A 22361-nucleotide genomic window follows, 5' to 3' on the forward strand; every position below is an offset into this window, starting at 1 on the left:
CACAATTATGAACCCTGGCTCTCAGAGAGTTGCATAGGGGCTACATATATAGAGAGCATCAGATGGCGGTGCTGAGCAACGACGTTCTGATCTTAGGGTCTGGCACAAATTCTGTGCATGAAATAAAGCAAAGGACAGGGCGCAGCCTGTGTTGGGTACCCAAGCGAACTCAACAACGAAAGAGCTTCAAGCAGATATGCGATGGTGAAAGTTCGAAGCGCGTGAGAAGGAAAGAAAAACTGAATATGAAGAAAGGCTGAAGCAAATGGGGGAGAATTGATGGGTGACAACTGTTTTCACGTACTTATGCAGCAGCAGTATCAATACTACATGGAGATAAAAAGGCTCGATGACTTGCAAATTGATATCAGTGCCGAAAGGAAGAAATCACAGTAAGATCACAGTAAAGGAAAATACGTACCTCTGAAAAAGCGCGTACCTCTGAAAAAGCAAAAGAACGTCCGGAACAAGACAAGAGGACGTTGAAGCGGTATATGACGGTTAAATTAGAACTCATAGGGAAAACGTTTTCGACAATATCAAAGGAAGCGTTTTACTTTTACAGTTTAGACCTGCGTGCTCGAGGACGAAGTGTTACCGGCAGAAAGTGAGCGCACGAATGAGATTTGCCGTCGCTGCATGCAAGAAAAAGAAGCGATGGAACATATCCAGTTTCCAACCCTCACTGTACGACTCTGCAGCAGAGATCAGGGAAGCACTGGGGTTTAGGAACAGCCAGGCCACGCTGAACTTTTAAAGAGTAGGAGCTGGTGACAGGCTATAGAGGATTTGTGAAGGGCAGGAGGGTAGTTTCGAGAGCAGAAAAAGAAATGTGAACTTATACAAAGAAAGATCAAACGTTAGTATTTATTAATGGTGTGACAATCAGCACCATCCAAAGGCAAAGGAGATTCTCAGTTAGCTATTTTAAATTGCTGGGCACGTATAGCGTGAGGTAAACGAAGTTACGCCTTAATTGCTTACCTCTTTATTGCCACGAAACCCGTTGTGTACTGGTCCGACGCCGATCTCCAGCCAGAAAGTTTCCTGCACACACGACAAACAGAAGAGCATCTGTAAATTCAATAGGTAGCTTTCAGGTTGAGCGTAACGCTCTGGTAGAAATGCCGGAATCGGAAGCTGGGCTGAAATTTAGCAGCAAAGCAAAAAATCACGCCACACCACGTTTATGGTTGACAGCATGTAATGAAGAGATTGCAATAAATATTTAGATCCTTGTCGTCGGGTGCATGAAACACCTCCACCCATATGTACATCCATTGGTGCTTCGACTGTAGTATCCTTGTAATTAAAGGTCTTCAAGCGGAATCAATTAAGAACTAGGGGATACTGAAAGGAACGGAGCGGAGTTATGAGAATGAAAAAGGTTTCAGGTGTACGCCAAAGATTTCCCTCAGTCATGCATCCTGAATTTAGGACTCGGCTTGAGTAACAGGCCAAGAAATTGCGTCTCTTTCTGAAAAGATTGCTAATGACCTTTGAAAGGTTTAGCTATACAAGGCACCTACGCAAAGGAAAGCTACAGACATTCGCTTCTTGGGAGGATAAATGCACGCTCTCATTTCTAGGGGTTTTGTGTATGAAGTTCTACTGTATTTTTTCGTGCTTCATTATGGTTTGCATCTATTTCGAAATAATGTGGAGGTCTAATGAAATGAAGCAAACACCACTTACGATGCTATCAGCATACTGCTGAAGAGAGCATCCCAAGACTTGATCACGGAGTCGATCTTCACCACCTTGAGTGCGCTATCTCCTTCATAGCTGTGCACGCGAAAGGTTTCCGAATGCTTTCCTTGGGCGACCTTGGTGAAGCGATCCGCTTTCCTTTGAACATAAAAAGAAGCAGAAAAAAAATACTCTATATTGTCCAAAGTTCAGCGTTCTCAATATGTGCGACTCGTCCCCAATGCTACTAGCCGTCTTCGTAATGGGTGGGCTGTCTGCTTGTTGCTTCCGCTCTTGCTTGTGCGCCAACCTTGAGTTGACTCCCGGTTACTGAGCGAGCGATATTAAATACTATAAAACAAGTATGTTGATGACGATGAATTTTTATGACGCAAAGGCACCTCCGGCCAAAGAGCGCCATGGCGCAAGGTGTGGTCAAGGTGTGGTCAAAGACCCACTTCCCATGCATTTCACCCTTAAGAAGCCGAGCTCCAGGCCTGGGAAAGCTGGTACCCATTGTATCACCGGTGGGTTGATTCACCGGCGGCAGTGGGGATCGAACACAATAAAACAAGCATGAAGTTCCTGCCTAGGTCATGGCTAGCCGTTCATTCCTCAACAAGGCCTTCAATGCACAGAGTGGGGTCGTATACTCATTTTCCAGGCATTACGCCCAAGTTAAGTCGAGCGCCAGGCCAGGGGAAAGCTTGTACTCGTTGCATCACTGGTGGGTACCCGGCGGCACTGGGGATCGAACCCAGCACCTTCCGCAAGTGAGGCGGATGCTGAACACCACAAGTCTACCAAGGCCTTTTAATTTATCATAGTCTGTAATGTATGAGGTCTTGTAGAGAACACAGAACAAGGCCCCTTCCTTCCCCTCTCTCCTGCCCTCCCCAGATCGCCAGCTCATCTGCCTATTTCGGCTCCGGCTGTTGGAGTTTGGTGATGCCGGACTCCGCCGCGTCGCGAATGGAACAGGAATGGCCGAGCCGCGAGGCAGCCCGAGTAACGTAATGCGGGTACACGCCGGTAGAAGCCGGAGCATGACACAATACGGATGACCGATGAATGAGGCATCCGCACTCGTCCAATTAACGTGATAACGTTAAAGGCGCCGTTCCCCAGAAGATCCGGTGTCGGCGTTGTCGACCTTGTGAGAGAAAAATCGCGACCGTGGCTCTAGCAGGAGGTCCCCAGAGAGCCACCTAGGAGACAGGCGGGACACCTAAGTCACGTGACCTTGCGGCATCAACCCACCGGGTAGTGAGCAGGCTGCCAGCTTTGGCAGGTGCCAGTTAAATTAACGATCGGTTGCTTGGGAAGAGCAACTTGGGCCGCACAAGGCCCACCACTGGGAGTACCTGCCATAGCAGGGCAGTGGCGTATCGCTTAACCACTCCACCACTGCGTCAGGAGGGGTATGAGGACTCCCACGGATCTATGAATGTAGGGAATGATCTTATGTATATGTGGAAATTACCCCATTACGCTATCGCGTCCTACCGTTAAGGCGTAGCTTAATTTTCCCCTCCATTTTTTTTTTTTTTGAGTAGGTGGTTTCACACGCAACTAAAGTACAGGAGGCGTTGTCGGCTACCACAGGAAAACATCGCCGCGAATGATGACTACAGATAGTAGAATAATTATGAAGGAATACTCTGCACTCGCAAACGAACTCTTCAATGGGCAATGCTTAGTTCTTGTCCTCAAAGAACAAGAACTCAGCACCGCTTGTAACGACACTCGTGTAGTAGAATTTTCTAGATAACAGGCGCCATGGTCGAGAATGTGACGGCGATTCTGGGCGAGTGTCGCTCTGCCGGACAATGTTTATACACAATAAAACTGGACCTACTTGAAGAAAAGAAAAGCAATAAGTGTGTGCGTTGGCGACGTCCAACGCACACACCATGTCCAAGTTTCTCAGACAAAAGTTTTGAAAATTACAAAATTATAACATACTTTTTCGGTAATATTAAAAGTAATGACCCTGTTCTTCTAATATGTAGCAAAATCTTTCTTTTAAAATGTTTCCATCAACCGCATCGAACACTTAAGGCTGCCATAGAAAACCAATAAGGTAAGCTTTTGATTACAACAAAAACGTTAGTAGAAAAAAATGCAAGACTGCCGCTGTGTAACCTGCGGATATATTGATTGTTATACTGAAATCTTACATTATATGAAAAAATTGCGTTCGTAAACTATTTCCTGCTCAGAAATGCTTTTGCACAGAACTGTTGGGCATGGGCTGTTGCTCTGACGTGTGAAACGCTTCCCACAGTATATTTTGCATCATCTTCTGTTCATGAAGGACTACGCTTTTTTTTTACGGACAGTAACTTGACAGTAACTTGTGCTGCGACTTCGTGGGTCCCCTAGGAGAACTGCTGGAGCACTTCGAGCAACGGGTGCGGCTTCCACGCAACCTCTTGTCCCCGATGCCTCGACACCATGCGTCGGAGGGACCTTCCCGTACACTACAGTGCCGGATGCACACCCGTCGCTTCAGAAAAGCGCAAGTCCGGGAGCCTGCAAGGTCGTTAAAGTCTACCACATCGCCGCTCGACTCGCCTCTCGACTCCTGCTACGACGTCTTGACATCGATACAGAGCCAACTGAACGAACTGGCCGAGGCTGTGGGCGGCCAGTAGGCCAAATTTCAGCAAGACTCGCGATGCAATGGAGAGGGCCGAAGACAGATGGCGGGAGCCGCAGAACGGCGAGGTGCCGAATCGCAGAACGGAGGAGGCCCGGCGCAAGAGGGCAAAGATACGGGCACCCTTTTGGCATCGTTGCATGAAGAGTGTCTGCCTTGACTGAGGCCTTCGTCAAGATGCAACAAAGATTTGATACAGTGCTGGGCACACAGGGTGCGGAGAACACCCAGACCAATGCGTCTGCGGCAGCAACACTAAGCGAAAGGCCCTCTTCACGGGATATCACGGTGGGAAGAGCAGTGGCGCGACCGAAGAGCTAATTGTCTGGACCGTGTTATTTGACAATACCACTGCAGTTTGGATCGCGTCGTGTCAACGACCGTTCAGGGCACGTCCGCTGAGTTGCGCATCATGTGCAAAACTTCACCGTCTACTGACTTTGTTGCCGTGTATGCAGAGTCTTCAGAGCCAGCAGAGTGTGAGTTAATTTCCGTTAAGCGGCTCTGTTCTGAAGAAGTTCACTCACCTACCCTTGGTTTGAATCCTCGGCAGAAGTAGCACCTTACAGCGCTCAGCTCCAACCCCAGCCTCCTTTGCAGTACATGTGTAGGCTGAGGTCTTATATGCAGAAGACGGAAGGAAAACAGTACTATAAGTTTGACTTTTTGATTTAAAGTGAGGCGGTATGCTCCTCGAATCTGATTATCGCTCTTCACTAAAAAGCTATGGGAACCAGTTCATTCTCCAGTAATCAGTCGAGGAATGCAGGATGTCTGCGCAAGCAAACCCCTGGGGCTGATCGTAAATGAACTGTGGATTTTCCAGTTAATTGAGGGTATGAAATGAAAGCTCTGTTGATCTGAAAATGTTCCCTCGTAGTAAGGGGCTGTAATGCGTGTTGAGCTTAGTCGAAAGTTGTGCACAGACTCTGCGCTCAACAAGTTACGATGAAAGATGCTGACGTGCTGAGAGCTTTCTACGATATCCAGTACGAAAAGCGTTCTCTGTTGGTGACGGTGCTGTCAGCCATACTTCAGGAGGAACGGATTTCAGCAGGAACTGTACGGATTTCATGCAATAAAATGAACAAATATATGAAATAAAAGTTGGCGCAGAGCGCTCCTGCATGGCGCTCCTGCCGGAACCACCGCTTCTTGAGCCCCGTTGGCGGCAGCTGGCGATGGCGAAACATATCATCAGGCCGAGGCATAGCATCAGTCGCATATCCGTACATACCAAAAATATACGCATTGAATGCAGCATAACTGTGGGCGCGGCTGCATGTGGCATAGCCCCTGGTAAGGATCACACCTGAACATTAAGTGCAGTTAATATATTCTAGCATTTATTTCATATGCGAATCGCACAGTAAGCAATCACAATTCGTCTGAAGCCTACCTGCTTCGAACCACCCGTAGAAGTATTTGTAACGTCACGTTCTACAACACCTACTGGACAGTTCATGCCCACTGCATACGAGTTTGCTGAGTGTACTAATAGCTCTGTCCTTGGCCAGTTCGCATCGTCACGCAGTTTCAAGACAAGTCTTGACGTTCCCCTGCGCGAAGTCCCCAAGCGACTCGTAATCGAGGAGGCAGTCCCTCCAGCTGCCTATCTCGCTCCAACCAAATCCTGGTAGCGATCTGTCTGTCGTTGAAACTTGTGCTTGTAACGGCGATGCAGTTCCTTCGTCACGTGCCTCAAGAACGGAGGTTGGTCAGAGGGTAAAAGGCGTGCAGTTACTCCTGCGGCAAAAGGAAAAAAGAAACATCCCACGAGATTAGCGGAACAAAGTTGGCAAGAAGATTGGCGTAGAAAAGCAAAGCCTAACTTATCGTACCTGGGGCAGACGTAGAAGTAAAATGGTTTGGATGAACTAGTCGGTAAAAACATCAATAGTTCAAAGGTGAGGAAATAACTGTTTAGATCGAAATTACATTAAGAGACGCTGAATAACTTACATGACTCGAATGGCGCGAAATCACTAAAGAAATTTTTGCGGCAGCTGATGAGACATGATGTAAACGAAATTAGTGATCTCACGGATTCTGGTGGATAAACACGAGAAAGGTTACGTTGCTTTATCTGGATGGTCAGGAATACGTGGGCATAAATTATTGCATCTTTATTGCTCGCGGCTAGTGTTAAAACATTTGCGACAATTTTTAAACGCTGGTATGCAGGATCAACTATAGCACGCATGGCGTTGCTGAACAGAGCTACACAGGGCTTCTGGGGCCACAAGTCTTGCAAAGAAATTTCCCTCGTCTGGACGCCTGCTGAAGTCAGGCGCCGTGGTAACCAGCGCCGCGCAACTCATCTCGCCACCCTAGGAGCGTCGAAAGACGCCTAAAAGTGCCACGGAAGGCGCAAACCTGTGTAGAGGGTGGTGACGTAATCCCAAAGCGCCGCTGAGTCAGCCTTCTAGACGGCGAAACGAAGCAGTAAAAGGACAGGCTGATGCAAAAGAGACACAGTGAATGGGCGGTCGCCGACCGTCACCGAGAGATCCCCGTCTCAAGACGCCTTAATGCTGCCCCAAGAAGGAAGAAGGAAGAGTAATGCTGTCGGCTCCGAGCCAAAGTCCTGGGACTACGTCACTGTAACAACTGTACATGAAACCGTCCTCGTTTACTGTGCATTAACCTCTCTTCGGCTGTCATGCCGTGCGTGGAAGGGGCGCGACTAACTGCGGCAAAGTTCAGGCGCATATGAGTAGCGACTGTGATGAAGTCGCAACAATGACGACCATGGCGTAATAAAAGGCTCTCACTGCCACCTGCTCGGTGCCCGGAAACATAATCACTGCATCAGAGGAATTGATCGGAAGCTATGTGAACGTTTCTGTCTACCTCAAACTGGTTGCTCTTCAAATCTGTGATAGAGGTGTCCAAAGATTTAAATGCGCCAAAAGACCGCTATATTATTCTCAAACGGGGCGGCAAGAACAGGATGAGCACAGGGACGCCGGAAGTATATTTTCAGTATATTTTCTCATCTAGCGCACATTGTATAGTTCACCTCACACCTATTCTTCTTGTTTTTGCTCCTCCTCCTCTCACTGTACATACCCCATTCCACACCGAGACGATGTTTGCTTTCGCGGGGGGGGGGGGGGGGGGGGGGGGGAATAATGCCACGCGCCTAAAGCCTGTTTCACATGCCAGCGAAAATGCTAGCGAATCCTGTCGCCGCGGCGGAAAAACCTGTTTTGAGTCGTCGCTGCGACGAGCGGCGAGGTTTCAACAAGTTGGAAATTTTCGCTGCGACGCGCCGCTCAATCGCTCAGTCGCTTGCATGTGAACCGGCCTTAACGCGCCGCGCGGCCTCCGCGCTGAATCGAAGACGACGACGAAGCGGCGGTGGACTCTCGCGGCGCGCTTGTTCTGTTTGGTGTCGTGGAAGCTGGCTCTATAATTAAAAAGAAGGCTCCCAGTCTTGGGTTCTTCCCGACGCCTACCTTCACGGCTCCTCTGGTCGTGACAATATTATATAAGCATTAACAAGAAAAAAAATTACAGGTTTAATTTTTTGAGCGCACATATTTATTGACATTTGACAAATTTACATATTTAGACATTCTCGCGTGAACACAACCATAAGGTAAAACAACAGTTTAAATACCGCAATACAAGCAAACCAATAATGCAAGCAAGCAGGAGACATTTCGGACAAAGCTGCTCTTTCTAGGTGCTTAGGCGGGACCAAAGCTTGCTACTCGCTCCGCTGTTCTGCTCACAAGCTCCCTGATGACGTCGCCTAAACTTAGGAGCGCCGTTTTTTTCTTTGTGTGCATTCTACTACCTTATTTGATTCCACTACCTTATGTGCATTTCAGCGCAGAATGAAACTATCGAGCAAGTGGCGCTCAGCCTGGTACCTGCGCCAGATTGTTTTCATTGTTAAAATTGCCGTTCCATGAAAAACAAAATGAGGGCTAGCACTTTAATTCATGCCTGTTCCAGAGATTTAGGGGAGTCTTCAACGTGTAGTTTCCTACTGGGACGTCATGGGAACGCGGACGTCGTAAGTTAGGTTACAGCAAAAAAAAATGTAAACAAGGGAGGAATTCAGGTGGGGGAGGGGCTGAGCCCCCTCATGAGAATACTGAAGGGGGATCTAACCCCCCCCCCCCCCCCCCCCCCCCCGTTCCGGCGTCCCTGGATGAGCACACCGTTTCGGGTCTTCTTTAATATCGCTGTTTTGCCATAAGTGTCAGTGTCGGTAGAGGGCAAAATTTTTTTTACTCAGTTCCATTTCACTGTTGCCATCCGCAACACCGACTGGCCGATCCCGGCCGTAGTATCAATGACGTAGCAGTTCCTGAAGCCTATGACAAAGACGAATAGAAACAGAAGTGCCATAGAATCTGTTTTGCTATCAATGCCCAGTACAGCGACCTTCTGGGAGGTTAAGAACGTCAACAATTTACAACCCTGCCCTATCTCATCGTTTTATATAACACTCAAAACCCTCCCCAAAACTGAGGACGTGGGTACAAAAATCAAATTGACCGGTAGGAATGAATTATCGGGTTTTAATGAAGAGGAGGCTACTTTCACTTAAAGGGGAGATTTTTTTATCAAGAAAATACCAAGAAACCAAACCCAAGTAATGCCGCCATCGAACTCTTTAACGGGGAAAGTCTTTTTTGTCAAGACGGTCCATGTCCGATATTCTCGGACAAAAATTTTAAGCATTGAAAAATTGTAAGATACTGTTATCGAAGTATTGAAGGTAATGGTCCAGTCTTCTCGATTGTAGAAAAATCTTTCTTTTAAAGTGCTTCCATCGATCGCATTGAGCAGTTAAGACTGCCATAGAAAACCAATGGGGAACGCGCATGACGACAGCAAAAATGCTAATAGCAAAAAAATATTCAAGACTATCGTCGGGTGGTGAGCGGATATGTTGATTGTTATACTGAAATCTTACATTAATTGAAAAAAATGCGTTCGTAAATTATTTCCCGCTCAAAAATTACTTTGTCCAGAATTCTTGGGCATGCTCTGGCTGCGCATCACTGCGGACAGCATGCACCGCCATTCACTTGAGAATCTGAATCAAGCGGTAGAAAAAAAATGTTACGTTTCCATTTACACAGTTTTAAAGATTAAATCCGCTCTTGATGCTAAACGAGCACAATCGTAGCCAGAAACAACCAACACCCAATTTTTACTAAGGTGAAAAATTGCGTGTAATTATAAGCAGTGCAACTTTAAAACTAACTTTCCTGTTTCAACGGTTCACTTCTCGTACAAAGAGATAGCTTATTTGCAAGTACCTCAGAACGGTGTCAACATGCAACACAAGGTATCAGTGTACAGCCGATCAGTCACTCAGTGAATAATCGAGGACATGGAATAATTCTTCCAAATTTCCCACATTGCCTTAGCCACCGCTGTCATTGTTCTCAGTACTGGAAAAAGGGTCTTTGAAGGGCGCACTATTATTCCTCAAGAACTAGGACAGATGCCATGGTTCAAACACACTCTTCCATAAACTGAATGGATGTCTCTTCTACAAATGAAGAGCACTAAAGTATAGTAAGAAGGTACCTGACTATGGCCGCCATTTTCTTGTATACGAAAAGGAGATTTTGGTCACTCGATGTCCCGTACATGTTTGCCGGTGCCGTAAACACGGACTTGCCACCTGCGAACGTAGAAAGCAATAGGAAAACAAAGAAAATAAACTCGGGTGAAGGGAGAGTTGGAATACGGGTGCGCAATGCAAGCGGGAAGGCGGAAAGTTTTCACGAAGGATATCATATACCAGAGCTGTTTACAGCACAGGTAGGCAGAAGCTCTGCCCTTTTGTTTGGCAACCAGATGCATAACTGTTCGGCAAAACCGGCCTCCCATTGCTCTCTAAAAGAAGTCCAAAGAACATCTTGGGTGTTGCAAATCGTACTAAGCGTGACTGTACCTTTCAGAGAAACAGACACATGACTATAGTCCGGCAAAACGAGTAGCCATGAGATGAAAGCTCACCGTCGGTGATGCGAGCCCAGGAGTATCCCACCACGTTCGCCTCCAGGCCCCACGTCCTGATGACGAAGCTGCGGCCACCGACGCGGAACCAGCGCGTTTCCTCGGCCGTCCTCTTGACCAGGACGTGACCGAGGTGCAGGTCACGGTGCTCAAACTGCAGCACTTCCTCGGCTGCGGCCAGCGACAGCGCCACCTGCTGCAGGATGCTCCGGAGCTGAAGCACGCTGTCCAGCTGAAGCGACGAAGCGCGAGAGAAGAGGCAGGGTGGAGATTGAAAATCACGCGCCTGTCTTGGACGAGCGGTGGTGAGACTAATGCACCAAATTTTCTTTTCTAATCATTGCAGGCTCGTACTGAAAAAACTTGTATGAAGCAATAGCCACAGTTGATTTCTCCTACAGATATCACACAGCTATCACTGAGGTGTCGTACAGATATCATTTATTTCTGAAAAATCATATATCTGTCATACAAATGTCATACAACGTCATGCAAATTGTATGGAATTTCTTTGACGAAGCTTTTACGAAGTTATTGCGTCATACACATTTTTTCCGCAGGGAAGGAAAAGAAACAGATTATCATCCATACTGATCTCTATATTTAGGAACGCTAGTTACCCCATGACTTCTAAAACCCAATGAAAGCCCTTCCATCACACGACTTTGATTTGATGCTCATAGAGAGGAAATTTTTGCGCGGTAACACAAAGAAAATTAACATTATAAAGTTCCGACAACGCACATAATGTATACTACAACGAAAAGCTTAAATTTATAGTTACGAAAAGGGTGTCAGCTATGTTAGCAACGCAATATTGTATTTATAGAAATAGCATATTGACACGCTCAACTGTTTTCTTTCTTCCGCCCCCTCATATAATATTGCGCCGAAAATTTTTGCTCCCCAAAACGTTATTTGAAATGATAGCCAAAAGGTTCAATCCAAAAACGGGGCGCCCCATTTATTTCTTCAGCTCTCTGAAAATTGGTGCGGCGGAATCAAACCAGCTGAATTTCTCCTCCAGCGGCTCTTTGCGCCGTATAGGAGACGTTTATACGTCTTGCACTGTTGCAGTTGAATGCACTGTTGAGTCCAGTTTCATCAGTCCATGTCTTTCCTTATGAGTAGCTGTGCGAGGTGGCTACTCTGCGCGGGAAACGCAGGCCGGGACAACAGAGTTGGCTCTGGAACATTGGAACTGGTGGAACATGCACCCGTGAGGTCGCGTTTTTGAAGTACAGTAGATGTCCTTGCAGTTCACTTTCTCCCGTGACCTGGGAATAAATTCACAACTAAGTAAGGCCAGTGAATGATAACTATTACACTGATTCCATATTCAATTATTTCTTGCTCTTCGAGACGGACTCAAGCGACGCCTCGCCCCCTGCCATGGTTTGTCTTGAGCCAATGACGAATGTAGAATGAGAGGAGTAGCATGCGATGAGCCAGTCACAATGAGAGGAGAAAAGGAACTTAAAGAATGAAATCAAAAGGGAAGTGTTATGTCAGTTTGGCCCCTTTAAAGTGGGGCAGTCCCACAAAGACTTTGTAATAGCATTAATAAAAACACATAAGGCATTCCTTCAATTTATAGGCACGTCTTTCTGGCCTTTTAATAGGCGAGCTTGTTAGCTCCCCACACCTAAATCGTCTTTGCAGTTGAGGGTACATGAATTCTTTCAACAGACCAAAGAACGAAAATTAACTGAGTACGGCCGCGTTCTCCTCTTAGTGAATAACTGCTCTCGCTGTTCGTTACTTTCTTGAACGAATGACCCGAAAAAAAAAAGAGTGTAAGTCACATAACGCTGTGCAAATATCAAAACTTTCCAGTAAGGACAAAAAATATTAACTCGCGAGCAAAAGCCAAATGAACGCTGCTGCCGAGAGACGACCGAGGTCTTTTCATTCTGGAACAGGCTAGAACTTGTTCTCGTAGCCTTGCGCTCTTTACAACAGATTGCGTTCAACGTGTCCAGCGCCTAGGCTGAGATAAATAACGTGGATCGTACCTTGCGTTTCAGTATCAATCGCACATTTTGAAATGTACCAGAAAACAAAAGACGGACAACTAAAGAAAGCGAACTCGGAAATAATAGGGAAATGTGGCGTCTCAAAAAAAAATTGTTGCGGTGCGGCTGCAAGGTCTACGTTCACGATTAATTCCTTAGTAGAGAAACTCATCCCACTATAGAGAAAGGGATGCTCACATTAAAGAAATGGCAGGGGTTCAACGTTGCTTGAACCTAGTTATAGGAGCCAAAGCTGGTCAAATATCAAGGATCAAGGTCAAAAGGTCAAGGTCAGGTACCCAATGGTCATGGTCAAGTGATCGCGTGGTCATACTATCATAGCTTGGGCCATACCACCGCGCAGTTAAGTTCGGTTTGACCTGGTGATGCATTGAAGGTCATTGTCTCATCCACAACGAAATCGGAAGTTGCACCCCGAGGAGTAGAGCTCTCTCGCTCCATCTTTATTTATTTATTTATTTAAAGTGCCTGCAGCGCCCGAAGGTATTATTGCAGGGGGGGGGGGGGGGAATACATATCGCTTGCGAGAGGCCGTTATGTAAAAAAAAAGAGGAGAAAAGAATAGAATGGCGCCATCCTTTTTGGCGCCAGAATAATTTTTCCCACTCACCGACTCTGTGGCCACGGATGGCGCACCCGGAGTCACACCCCTTTCGGCAGCCGTGGTTGCGTCTTCAGACTCCAATATTTTGCCACCTGGAGTAACAATCACACGGTCGTACAAGGAGCTAAAGCAGGGGTTGCGTTGATCGGACCCAGACAGTGAAATAAGCATCCAGTGCCATCCTTTAGGGTGCTCCTCATCTGTTTTTCTATGCCCAACCAACATCCATATCAGCGCAGACATGTCAAGAGCCCGGCGAACCTCCAGTTCGTCTCATATTAGTCCTATTGCACAGACCACTACTTCGCTGTCCTGGTAGAATGCTCCCATGTCACTTGTTGCCGTGGTGGCGCTGCACAACTAAGCACAGCTCGTGGAGTTTGCCTTGCAGCAAAGCATACAACAGTGCCTGGTACTTACAATGTAGGCCTAGGAAGAGTTGCCTGTAGTTGTGACGTACGTTTTATGCAGCGCAGGGTTGTTTCAGGAATGTTTTAGTTTCCTCACTTTAATGCACATATGGTATTGATACTGAGTCTTAACAACGCTTACTCACAGAAAGTTCCTTTTACTGCTGCTGCAGAGCCTGCCACAGTGTTCAGAGGTCGGAGAAAACTAACGAGGCAGCACAGAAGACAGCGATGGGGCAGACACTGGCGTCCTTCCTTTGCAGTGCAGTGTCACAAGTTTTTGAGGTTCTAAAAACGGCACCCAAGAACTAACCCCAGGACCACTGTCTGTCAATTCCCCCACAAGCCTAAGTACACTTGGAACATAGCGACCGAACTGCCGGTCACACTTACCAGCGAGAAATCCGGTATCCCCAGCGTCCGCGTAGAGCCACCGGGCGTAGACTGCAGTCGACGTTTTGTGCTTCTTGGCCTCGACAGGGTCTATGGAATGTAAGCGAACGCCGTTTTCACAACCTCTCGCTTTAGGTATGTCGATTCGGGATACGTCAGCGCCGTCGTCTTCCACGGAGACAGCCTGCCGAGGACGCCTCCACCGTGGTGCGGCGCATGTGGTTAGGCATAGAACGGTCACAACTGCTAGCAGGATGCTTAACTTGGTCGAAGATTGACCCTGAAAAAGAAGAGGAATAGTTGCTACTTTTAATGCGTGATCTGTTAGAGGGTAACTGGAAGGGTCATCTTGTAGACCAGCTAATAACTACGTCATAGATAAACGAACGTAAAACGTAGCACGCAAAAAGATGGAAGTAGGCTTTTGGTTCGGATATAAAGTACGCTTTTCATTACGCCAGCTTTTCCCAACCTTTGTGGCACCGGTGAAAAGCTATGATTTATATTAGTCACGTTGCTCCATTCTGGCTCAGTGTTATTTGGAATTGTGAATTAGCATCTCATTACGACCAAACTGAAAAAAGAGGCTATACGCTTCCATATTATCTGCTATATGAAGAATCTGCCCCTCATACCCGAAGTGAAATGAACGAATTACTCCTCCCCACACACTCACATCTTCTGAAGCGTTTGTCTTCTGGACTTCAGCCGGAAAGGATGTTTGGGCCACCTCTGCAGAACTCTGCTCTTGTAGGTTAAGGTGGCCGATGTCCAGGCCACCGGCATAGTCACCTTCACCAGCCCGCGGGACAAGGCATGCACAGGAGTTGATGCAGGTGGCAGCGACTATGACGGTGAGTATCACGACAGGTATGCGGCCGCGCCACGGCCGCGGAAATACGAAGACGCGACCAAGAAGAGAGCGTGCATGCAAAGAAAAGACGCCGCTCAGAAATAGCCACCGTTTGTTCTTTTTCTTCTTCTTCCATATCTGATGCCGCTCGATTCTTCAGGCTGATGCTGATCTCATGAACTTGTTGAGGACTGTCATCTGCTGCTAGGCTCGCATTATGCTTCTATGTATAAAAACAATTGGAAGGGTGGCGATGTGGTCAAACTGGATAGACGTGCGAAAGCATGTTTTCAGCCAGGTTGGCTCATGGTTCTACTTTGCTGGGTCGTCAGCAGATCTGGCGGCGATGAAAAAATCATGTCAGGAAAACATCAGACAGCACTCTTCAGATAACGTGTTTTAACGCTGTGCCTCGTGCTTTGGATGATGAAAGTGACCGCGTCGAAATTAGCAGGCGACGCCTTTTTCAGTATCAAACTGAAAGTGCGTCAGCAGATTCGGCCGGAACATGGAAAGCACATTCTACCGTATCCTTTAGGTTATGTGTAGGTCACCGACAGCAGACGGAGCCGAAACTTTTATCAGACATCAATTGCGGAAAATACAAAAACGTAGAGGAAGCCACATTCATAGAGAAATCACATTCACATGAATTTGCGACTTCGACATTCATAGTTATAAACACGGGACTACAATGTGTGCCAGCCAAATGATAAGGCAGGCTTTCGTAAACGATAGACCATACTCAAAATATCAAACAGGTGATAAAGAAATGCGCAGAATATAACCAACCCTTATATATAGTATTCATGGATTACGAGAAGGTATTGGACTCAGTTGAAACCTCAGCAGCCGTGCAGGCATTGCGGAATCGTGGAGTAGAAGACTCTTATATGAAAATACTGGAGCATATCTACAACGACTGCACAGCTACCATAGAACTTCATAAAGTCAGCAATCAAATTCCAATAAGGAAAGATGTCAGGCAGGGAGACACGATCTCGCCAACGTGTAAGCGATCGTACAACGCGATTCCACGTCGGAGCTACTCCCGCCCAGACGGTGGCAGTCGTCTCCTCGACTCAAGTGGCGCTCACGTGAATCTGGCTCGGTGCGCCGGTCGGTCCTGAGTGCCTACCGCATCACCTGCCTACCCTTTTTCTCTCTTCCCGGCGCCGTCTGGATGCCGTTTGTTTTTGTGATGTTTGTTTTTCGCGAGTGCGGAGCGACGACTCATCAGCGTTGGCAGCGGGAAGCGCGGAGTGTGTGGTGCGCGAGCGATCTGAGCGTACGTGAGCAAGACAGTGTAGCCCTATTGAAGTGCGCGGACAAGAGTTGTGTTGTAACTGCAATATATCCGTTGTTTATTTTCATTAATTTGTGTGTGCTTTAAGTGTCCTTACTCGCTCCCCCTACCCCCTTTTTTGTCCTCTTTAACATATGCCATGCATCGCCTGTGTACAGGTGTTCCGAGGCCTGGATTGGGAACAGCTGAGGATAAGAGTTAATGCAGAATACCTAAGTAATTTTCGATTCGCTGTAACTTGTTAAGTCACTCAGGAGATGAGTTGCAAAGCATGGTCGATGATTTAGACAGGCAGAGCAGAATGGTAGGTCCTAAAATTAACATGTAGAACACCAAAGTAATGCTCAAGAGTCTCGCAAGGGAACAGCAGTTCACAATTGGTAGCTAGGTGCTGGAGAGGGAAATCATAAGGAGGAAATCACGAGAAAAATAAAAATGGGGTGGAGAGAATATAGCAGGTCCTCTCATGAGGATCATGAACGGCAGTTTACCAATATTCCTCAAGAGAAAAGTATACAACAGCTGTATCTTACCGATACTCACATACGGGGCAGAAACGGGGAGGCTAACCAGAAGGGTTCATCTTAAATACAACGCAGCGGGATATGGAAAGAAAATGACAGGTGTAAGATTAAAAGAACGGAAGCGGGAAGAAATGGGGGAGGGAACAAACGCCGGTTGACGACATCCTATTCGAAATCAAGAGGAAGAAATAGCCTTGGGCAGGTCACGTAATGCGAAGGCAAGATAACCGCTGGTCCTTAAGCGTAACGGAGCGGATTCCAAGAGAAGGCAAGCGTAACAGGGGGCGGCAGAAAGTCAGGTGGGCGGATGAGATTAAGGAGTTTGCGGGGATATGGTGGCCGCAGCTGGCAAAGGACAGGGTTAATTTTAGAGACATGGGATAGGTGTTCACCCTGCAGTGGGCTTAGTCAGGCTGATGATGATATCATGATGATGACAACAATAAAGCGTCATTTGAAAGTCAGCGCTTAGTATATACTTGAGTCGTCTTTACGCCCGCGTTTTCTCGCGCTGTGTTGCGTATCCTTCCGCGGTATGAAACGAGCCAGAGGCATTGCTATTGGCTCAAATTTCTCGCTTTGGTGAAAACGGAGTATTTCTGACCTCCAGCAGTTAACGCGTCACAATAGAATCAGAACATCTGAAAACGCTGTCCCGAGCTCTCGAGCATGGGATTGTTCGGTAGGCAGTGTCTCTACACCATAAGCCATAAGTGCCACTCGCGTTCGATTGATTCCCGAGTAATTGGTCAAGCGCATACTTTTTGTCGATGTCAGAACGCTTCCTCTGCGTTCCGCGAGACTCTTAATGCAAGTGCGATTCCTTTTAAGCAGGCTTCCCTTTAGAAGCCTTGATCGAAAGGTAGCCTCGCGAAAGGTATGACTACTCTCCCTCTGGGCAGCATTCGCTCTGATGTGAAAATCCGAACAACCATCGCAAGCGGGCGACTATGCCGGCGACCGCGTGACGCGTACGCCGATGCGGCTCAGACAACGGCTCGAATGACGGACGAGTCCAGATGCACGAGGGGTGTGCGGAGAAGTGGGGACGTTCCGGAAGCCGTACCGGGTGGGGTTCGCAGGTCCTTCGGGCGCTCGCTGGTTCTCCTTTGTTTGCAGGTCGTAAGCGCGCACACCGCCGTTGATGTGCTGTCGTGCTCTGTGAGACCGCCGCACATCAGCGAGTCTCACTTCGTTGTTTCTAGCGTCAGCCAATTAGCCACGAGTGCAAGCAATTTCCTTCCTTCTGTTCGGCGCCTCACGCATTGCACTCCAACCAAACATGGCGGACAGAACGTATCGCCTCTGCGGCTTCGCTGGCGGCATCGATTGGAAGCCAGTCACCTTCGAAGAATCACTCCCGTCGGCGTGGGTATGCAACTTGTGCGCCTACGTTAGCATGAAAATGGCCATCCTGCCCTGTGGAAACGTTTTGTGCTCGGCTTGCCTGGAGGAGTGCAAAAGAGGCGACGGCTGCTCGGTCTGTCCTCTGGACAAGAAAACGTTTGAAATGGATGTGGACGTGTGCTGGATTCCGGATCCTCGTGGCCATTTGGTGAAGCTGCAGGTATGTGTGAGCATGAGGGCTGAGATCAGGCATGGGCAGTATCAAAAATATATGTATCTTGGTTACTATTCTTCTATACATCTTGTGCATCGGTATTAGGTAACGCTTGACAAAAATGAAAGCATCGATGTATCTGTATCGCAAATACGTATTTAGGGCATCGTGTATTCTAATTACTTGATACTAGGAAAAAAAAGTTTGAAGCAAATTTCGATCAGGTTGCTGTCAGTCAGACTTTTTGCCGCTGGCGCTCGCTGAGGCGGTAGCGCATTGAACCAAGGGAATAGTTAGGAAAATACGACGCCAATGCGGTTGGCCCACTCAGTTGTCTTTGTTCCTACGTTCTTTGCTTGTCTTCTGCAAACTCGGTGACAGAAGATGCTAAGAGGCAGGCTCACCTTTATGGTAAAAGCAACACCCCTTCACCCAAGTTTAAAGTTGCGATGGGTGACAGCAGAAATGGAAGACATTGATTTTAGATCTTTTCAATGCATGTTCTCCTAACATTCAGATTAGTTCTGCTTCTCAAGACGGTGTCCTTGGTCTGCTGGTTTACCGCATACTCTTATTTGGGCTGTCGCTAAGGCCTTGTTGACGGCCTTACCTGGCCTTGCGCCCCAGCTCAAAGCCTCAAAGGGTTGACACAAGCGAGAGGCGTTAGTTCTAGGTGATACCTTACGCTAAAAGGTATCGCACAGCCTGAAGGGAGTTTCCGGATAAAAGTCAGTGTTCAGGTACATTTTCTGCGCACTGAAAGCCGTCCCGTTTGTGCTCATTAACCAAAAAATATAGCCAGAAAAATGGCTGGTTGTGGCATCAACCACCGAAACAAGTTAATGCCTTGCAGAACGAACATCACCTATAAGCTCCCGTTCACCCGTGGCAGCCGCCGCAGTGGCTCAGTGGTTATGGCGCTCGGCTCCTGACCCGTAAGACGCGGGTTCGATCCACGCAGATTCGATCCCGGCTGCGGCGGTCGAATTTCGATGGAGGCGAAATTCTAGAGGTCCGTGTGCTGTGCGATGTCAGTGCACGTTGAAGAACCCCAGGTGTGTTTAAACTTCAGGAGCCCTTCACTACGGCGTCCCTCGTAGTCCGAGTCGCTTTGGGACGTTAAACCCCCCTAAACCATTCACCTGTGGCAGAGTGTATTCGCACCACTCCAGTGGCGAATTCCTCCCACTTGTCATACCCTCCTCCTTCGTAGGTGACTGCCCTCTCGTTACACATTACCCCACTCTCGCCATATTCTCCTCTCCTCATGGTAAGCACCGTCCAAGTAGTTCGGTTGGCAGCCACCTTCTGGTTACCCAAGACGCGAAGCCCAAGAAACAGGCCCGAACAACCGAGCGGTTAGGCCGAGAGAAACTTTTTCCGATTGTCTCTGATAGATGCAACAGTTGGCAGTAAAACCTAACACTCTAAAATTAACCGAATAATGCATGTACTTCCTGGAGCTCACTGTTGCTTGTTATGCTGTCATGTGTGGGCTCATAATTAGGAAACTCATGTTCAAATGCAGGTCCAATGGTTGCAGTTACGCGCATTCCTTTAGTACGGAGGTGCCTGCTGTAAGTTACGTTTAATTATAACAAGTGAGTCATCAGCCGGTATACGGGTCAGGTTAACATGGTAACAAACTCAACGGATTACTTAGTAGAAATTGAGGCGTTAAAATTGCAGAATAAGATGTGTTCATGGAATCCAGTGTGTTTAAGAATCATTCAGTGTTGCCATCCAGTGCAATCTGCACTTATTAATTGCCTAAAAGTCAGGATAGAGCGCACAACGCTCACTGTAAGTGCTATTATTGAGAAATACACAACGTATTCTGTGTTTATTAAGCGTCTCGTAAATAACGCGGCCTTCGCCACATGAGTTCGCGTTATAACCGCCAGCCGCACGAAACAAAATTGAATGCATTCGACCACAAGCGGTGTTTCGCTTTTTTTTTGTACGAAAAAAAATGCACTTGTGAGCAGTAAGAGAGAACACAAAGTTTGGACATTCATTTATTGATTACATGCTAATTATAGGTGGCAAACATAGTTCTTTTTTCTCCTGAGAAAAACCGTGTGCCCTTTGGCCTTGTGCCTCGTCTTGTGTCGTGTCAATGGGAGGAGGGCGTGGCGCCACCTAGGTCACATGACCTGGTGACGTTCTCGCAACCTGCCCGCAACAAGCCCCACCGATGGCAGCAGCTGCCACGGCAGGTCAGCGGCGCTACGCTTAACCGCTCCACCACTTCGCCAGGAGAGATATGAGGACTCTCAGCGACCTATGAACGTCCGATTCTGCATATGTAGGCATTAACCCACTAAAGCTAGAGCTTCATAAGCTACAGACTGAGCTTATACGTGTCCCCTCTAGTTCAAGAATGAACACATGCTTTCGCACGTCAAACTCGCTTTAACTACGTTAAACCGTACCACTTTATGCAAAAATTGGCGCTCAAATTGAATGAGAAAATACCCAGTAAATTCACAGCTTTATGTTAAAATTTTGTTGCTTGTATCATTCTTCACGACTGTACATTACCTAGAGCAAAACAGAACTGCGCGAAGACGACAGGACAAAAGAAGGCACGAATACACACACACAAAGCGCAGTGTGTGTGTATTCGCGCCTTGGTTTGTCCCGTCGTCTTCGCGCAGTTCTGTTCTGCTCTAACCATGAACCGACTAGCCCAACATCATTTCTTAATTCTGTACATTACCTTTCACCGGAGACGTTCACTTCGGAGGTGTTCTGTTCAGGGACGATCAGTCCAACGACTATTTATCCCGGGGTGCTCATCACTGTATGACAGCCTTTAACTGTCAATTGTTTTTTCTCTCAAAAATTAAAGGTGAGCTGCTGGAACAGCGAGCATGGCTGCGACTTCGTGGGTCCCCTAGGAGAACTGCTGGAGCACTTCGAGCAACGGTGCGGCTTCCACGCAACCTCTTGCCCCCGATGCCTCAACACCATGCCTCGGAGGGACCTTCCCGTACACTACAGTGCCGGATGCACACCCGTCGCTTCAGAAAAAGCGCAAGTGCGGGAGCCTGCAAGGTCGTTAAAGTCTACCACATCGCCGCTCGACTCGCCTCTCGACTCCTGCTACGACGTCTTGACATCGATACAGAGCCAACTGAACGAACTGGCCGAGGCTGTGGGCGGCCAGTACGCCAAACTTCAGCAAGACTCGCGATGCAATGGAGAGGGCCGAAGACAGATGGCGGGAGCCGCAGAACAGCGAGGTGCCGAATCGCAGAACGGAGGAGGCCCGGCGCAAGAGGGCAAAGATACGGGCACCCTCTTGGCATCGTTGCATGAAAGAGTGTCTGCCTTGACTGAGGCCTTCGTCAAGATGCAACAAAGATCTGATGCAGTGCTGGGCACACAGGGTGCGCAGAACACCCAGACCAATGCGTCTGCGACAGGAACGCTAAGCGAAAAGGCCCTCTTCACGGGATATCACGGTGGGAAGAACTGTGGCGCGACCGAAGAGCTAATTGTCTGGACCGTGTTATTTGACAATACCACTGCAGATTGGATCGCGTCGTGTCAACGACCGTTCACAGGCACGTCCGCTGAGTTGCGCATCATGTGCAAAATTTCACCGTCTACTGACCTTGTTGCCGTGTACGCAGAGTCTTCACAGCCAGCTGAGTGTGAATTAATTTCCGTAAAGCGCCTCTGTTCTGAAGAAGTTCACTCACCATCCCTTTGGTTTCAATCCACGGCAGAGTGGGCATATGGGGGCGCTAAACACCTCGAACCCCAGCCTTCTTTGCAGTACATGTGTAGGCTGAAGTCTTATCCGCAGAATATTGAAGGAAAAGCGTACTATAAGTTTGACTTTTTGATTAAAGTGAGGCGGTATGCTCATTGAATCTGATAATTAGCTCTTCACTAAAAAGCAGTGCGCGCCAGTTTATTTTTCAGTAATCACTCGAGGAATGCAGGATGTATTCACGATCAATCTCTTGGGCTGATCCCTAATGGCTGTGGATTTTCCAGTTAATTGAGAGTATGAAATGGAAGCTCTGTTGATCTGAACTTGTGCCCTCGTAGTCAGGGGCTGTAATGCGTGTTGACCTTTGTCGAAAGTTGTGAAGAGAGAGTGCGCTCAACAAGTTAGGGTGAAAGATGCTGACGTGCTGAGAGCCTCCTACGACATCCAGTAATAAAAGCGTTCTCTCTTGGTGACTGTACTGTCAGCCGTACTTTAGGCAGAACCGAACGAGAGGAGGAACTGTACGGATTTTATGCAATAAATTGAACAAATATATGAAATAAAACTTGGCTCAGAGAGCTCCTGCTTGGTGCTCCTGCCGG

At 47.7% G+C, this 22361-nt stretch overlaps 3 protein-coding genes across 3 annotated transcripts in view; 1 reads left to right on the forward strand and 2 right to left on the reverse strand.

Annotated features, from left to right (window-relative positions):
- Positions 1-11450, reverse strand: part of LOC149336038 (serine/threonine-protein kinase haspin-like) — a 19460-nt gene extending 8010 nt beyond the window's left edge. Inside the window, exons 1-3 of the mRNA XM_089554069.1 lie at positions 11433-11450; positions 10346-10577; positions 9911-10007 (exon numbers count right to left, since the gene is read on the reverse strand). Of these exons, the coding sequence (XP_089410195.1) occupies positions 9911-10007; positions 10346-10577; positions 11433-11450 (347 nt within the window). The remainder of the gene's footprint in view (positions 1-9910; positions 10008-10345; positions 10578-11432) is intronic.
- A 16-nt stretch (positions 11451-11466) lies between these two features.
- Positions 11467-17649, reverse strand: LOC149336040 (uncharacterized). Its single transcript, XM_089554070.1, has 5 exons — positions 17538-17649; positions 14465-14580; positions 13789-14068; positions 12992-13077; positions 11467-11622 (listed from the first exon to the last, which is right to left on the reverse strand). The coding sequence occupies exons 1-5, from the start codon at positions 17647-17649 to the stop codon at positions 11467-11469; spliced, it is 750 nt and encodes a 249-aa protein (XP_089410196.1).
- On the forward strand, positions 17274-22232 carry LOC149336041 (uncharacterized). Its single transcript, XM_089552529.1, has 2 exons — positions 17274-18038; positions 20887-22232. Exons 1-2 carry the CDS (start codon positions 17754-17756, stop codon positions 21913-21915), a joined length of 1314 nt encoding a protein of 437 aa, XP_089408655.1. The 5' UTR covers positions 17274-17753; the 3' UTR covers positions 21916-22232.
- Positions 22233-22361: the final 129 nt, after the last annotated feature.

Source organism: Amblyomma mixtum, chromosome 7 (genome assembly GCF_055824585.1).
Source record: "Amblyomma mixtum isolate Tamu chromosome 7, ASM5582458v1, whole genome shotgun sequence".
Taxonomy (NCBI): domain Eukaryota; kingdom Metazoa; phylum Arthropoda; class Arachnida; order Ixodida; family Ixodidae; genus Amblyomma; species Amblyomma mixtum.

What these genes read in the sequence shown, in the direction of transcription:
- LOC149336040 (XM_089554070.1), bottom strand. Translation starts at nt 17,649, where the DNA reads ATGTGCGGCGGTCTCACAGAGCACGACAGCACATCAACGGCGGTGTGC. An exon ending in GGACCTGCGAACCCCACCCG is followed by an intron (nt 14,581 to 17,537) that starts GTACGGCTTCCG and finishes GGGCTGGTGAAG; the next exon opens with GTGACTATGCCGGTGGCCTG. An exon ending in CATCCGTGGCCACAGAGTCG is followed by an intron (nt 11,623 to 12,991) that starts GTGAGTGGGAAA and finishes ATTTATTCCCAG; the next exon opens with GTCACGGGAGAAAGTGAACT.
- LOC149336041 (XM_089552529.1), top strand. Translation starts at nt 17,754, where the DNA reads ATGGCGGACAGAACGTATCGCCTCTGCGGCTTCGCTGGCGGCATCGAT. An exon ending in GCCATTTGGTGAAGCTGCAG is followed by an intron (nt 18,039 to 20,886) that starts GTATGTGTGAGC and finishes CAAAAATTAAAG; the next exon opens with GTGAGCTGCTGGAACAGCGA.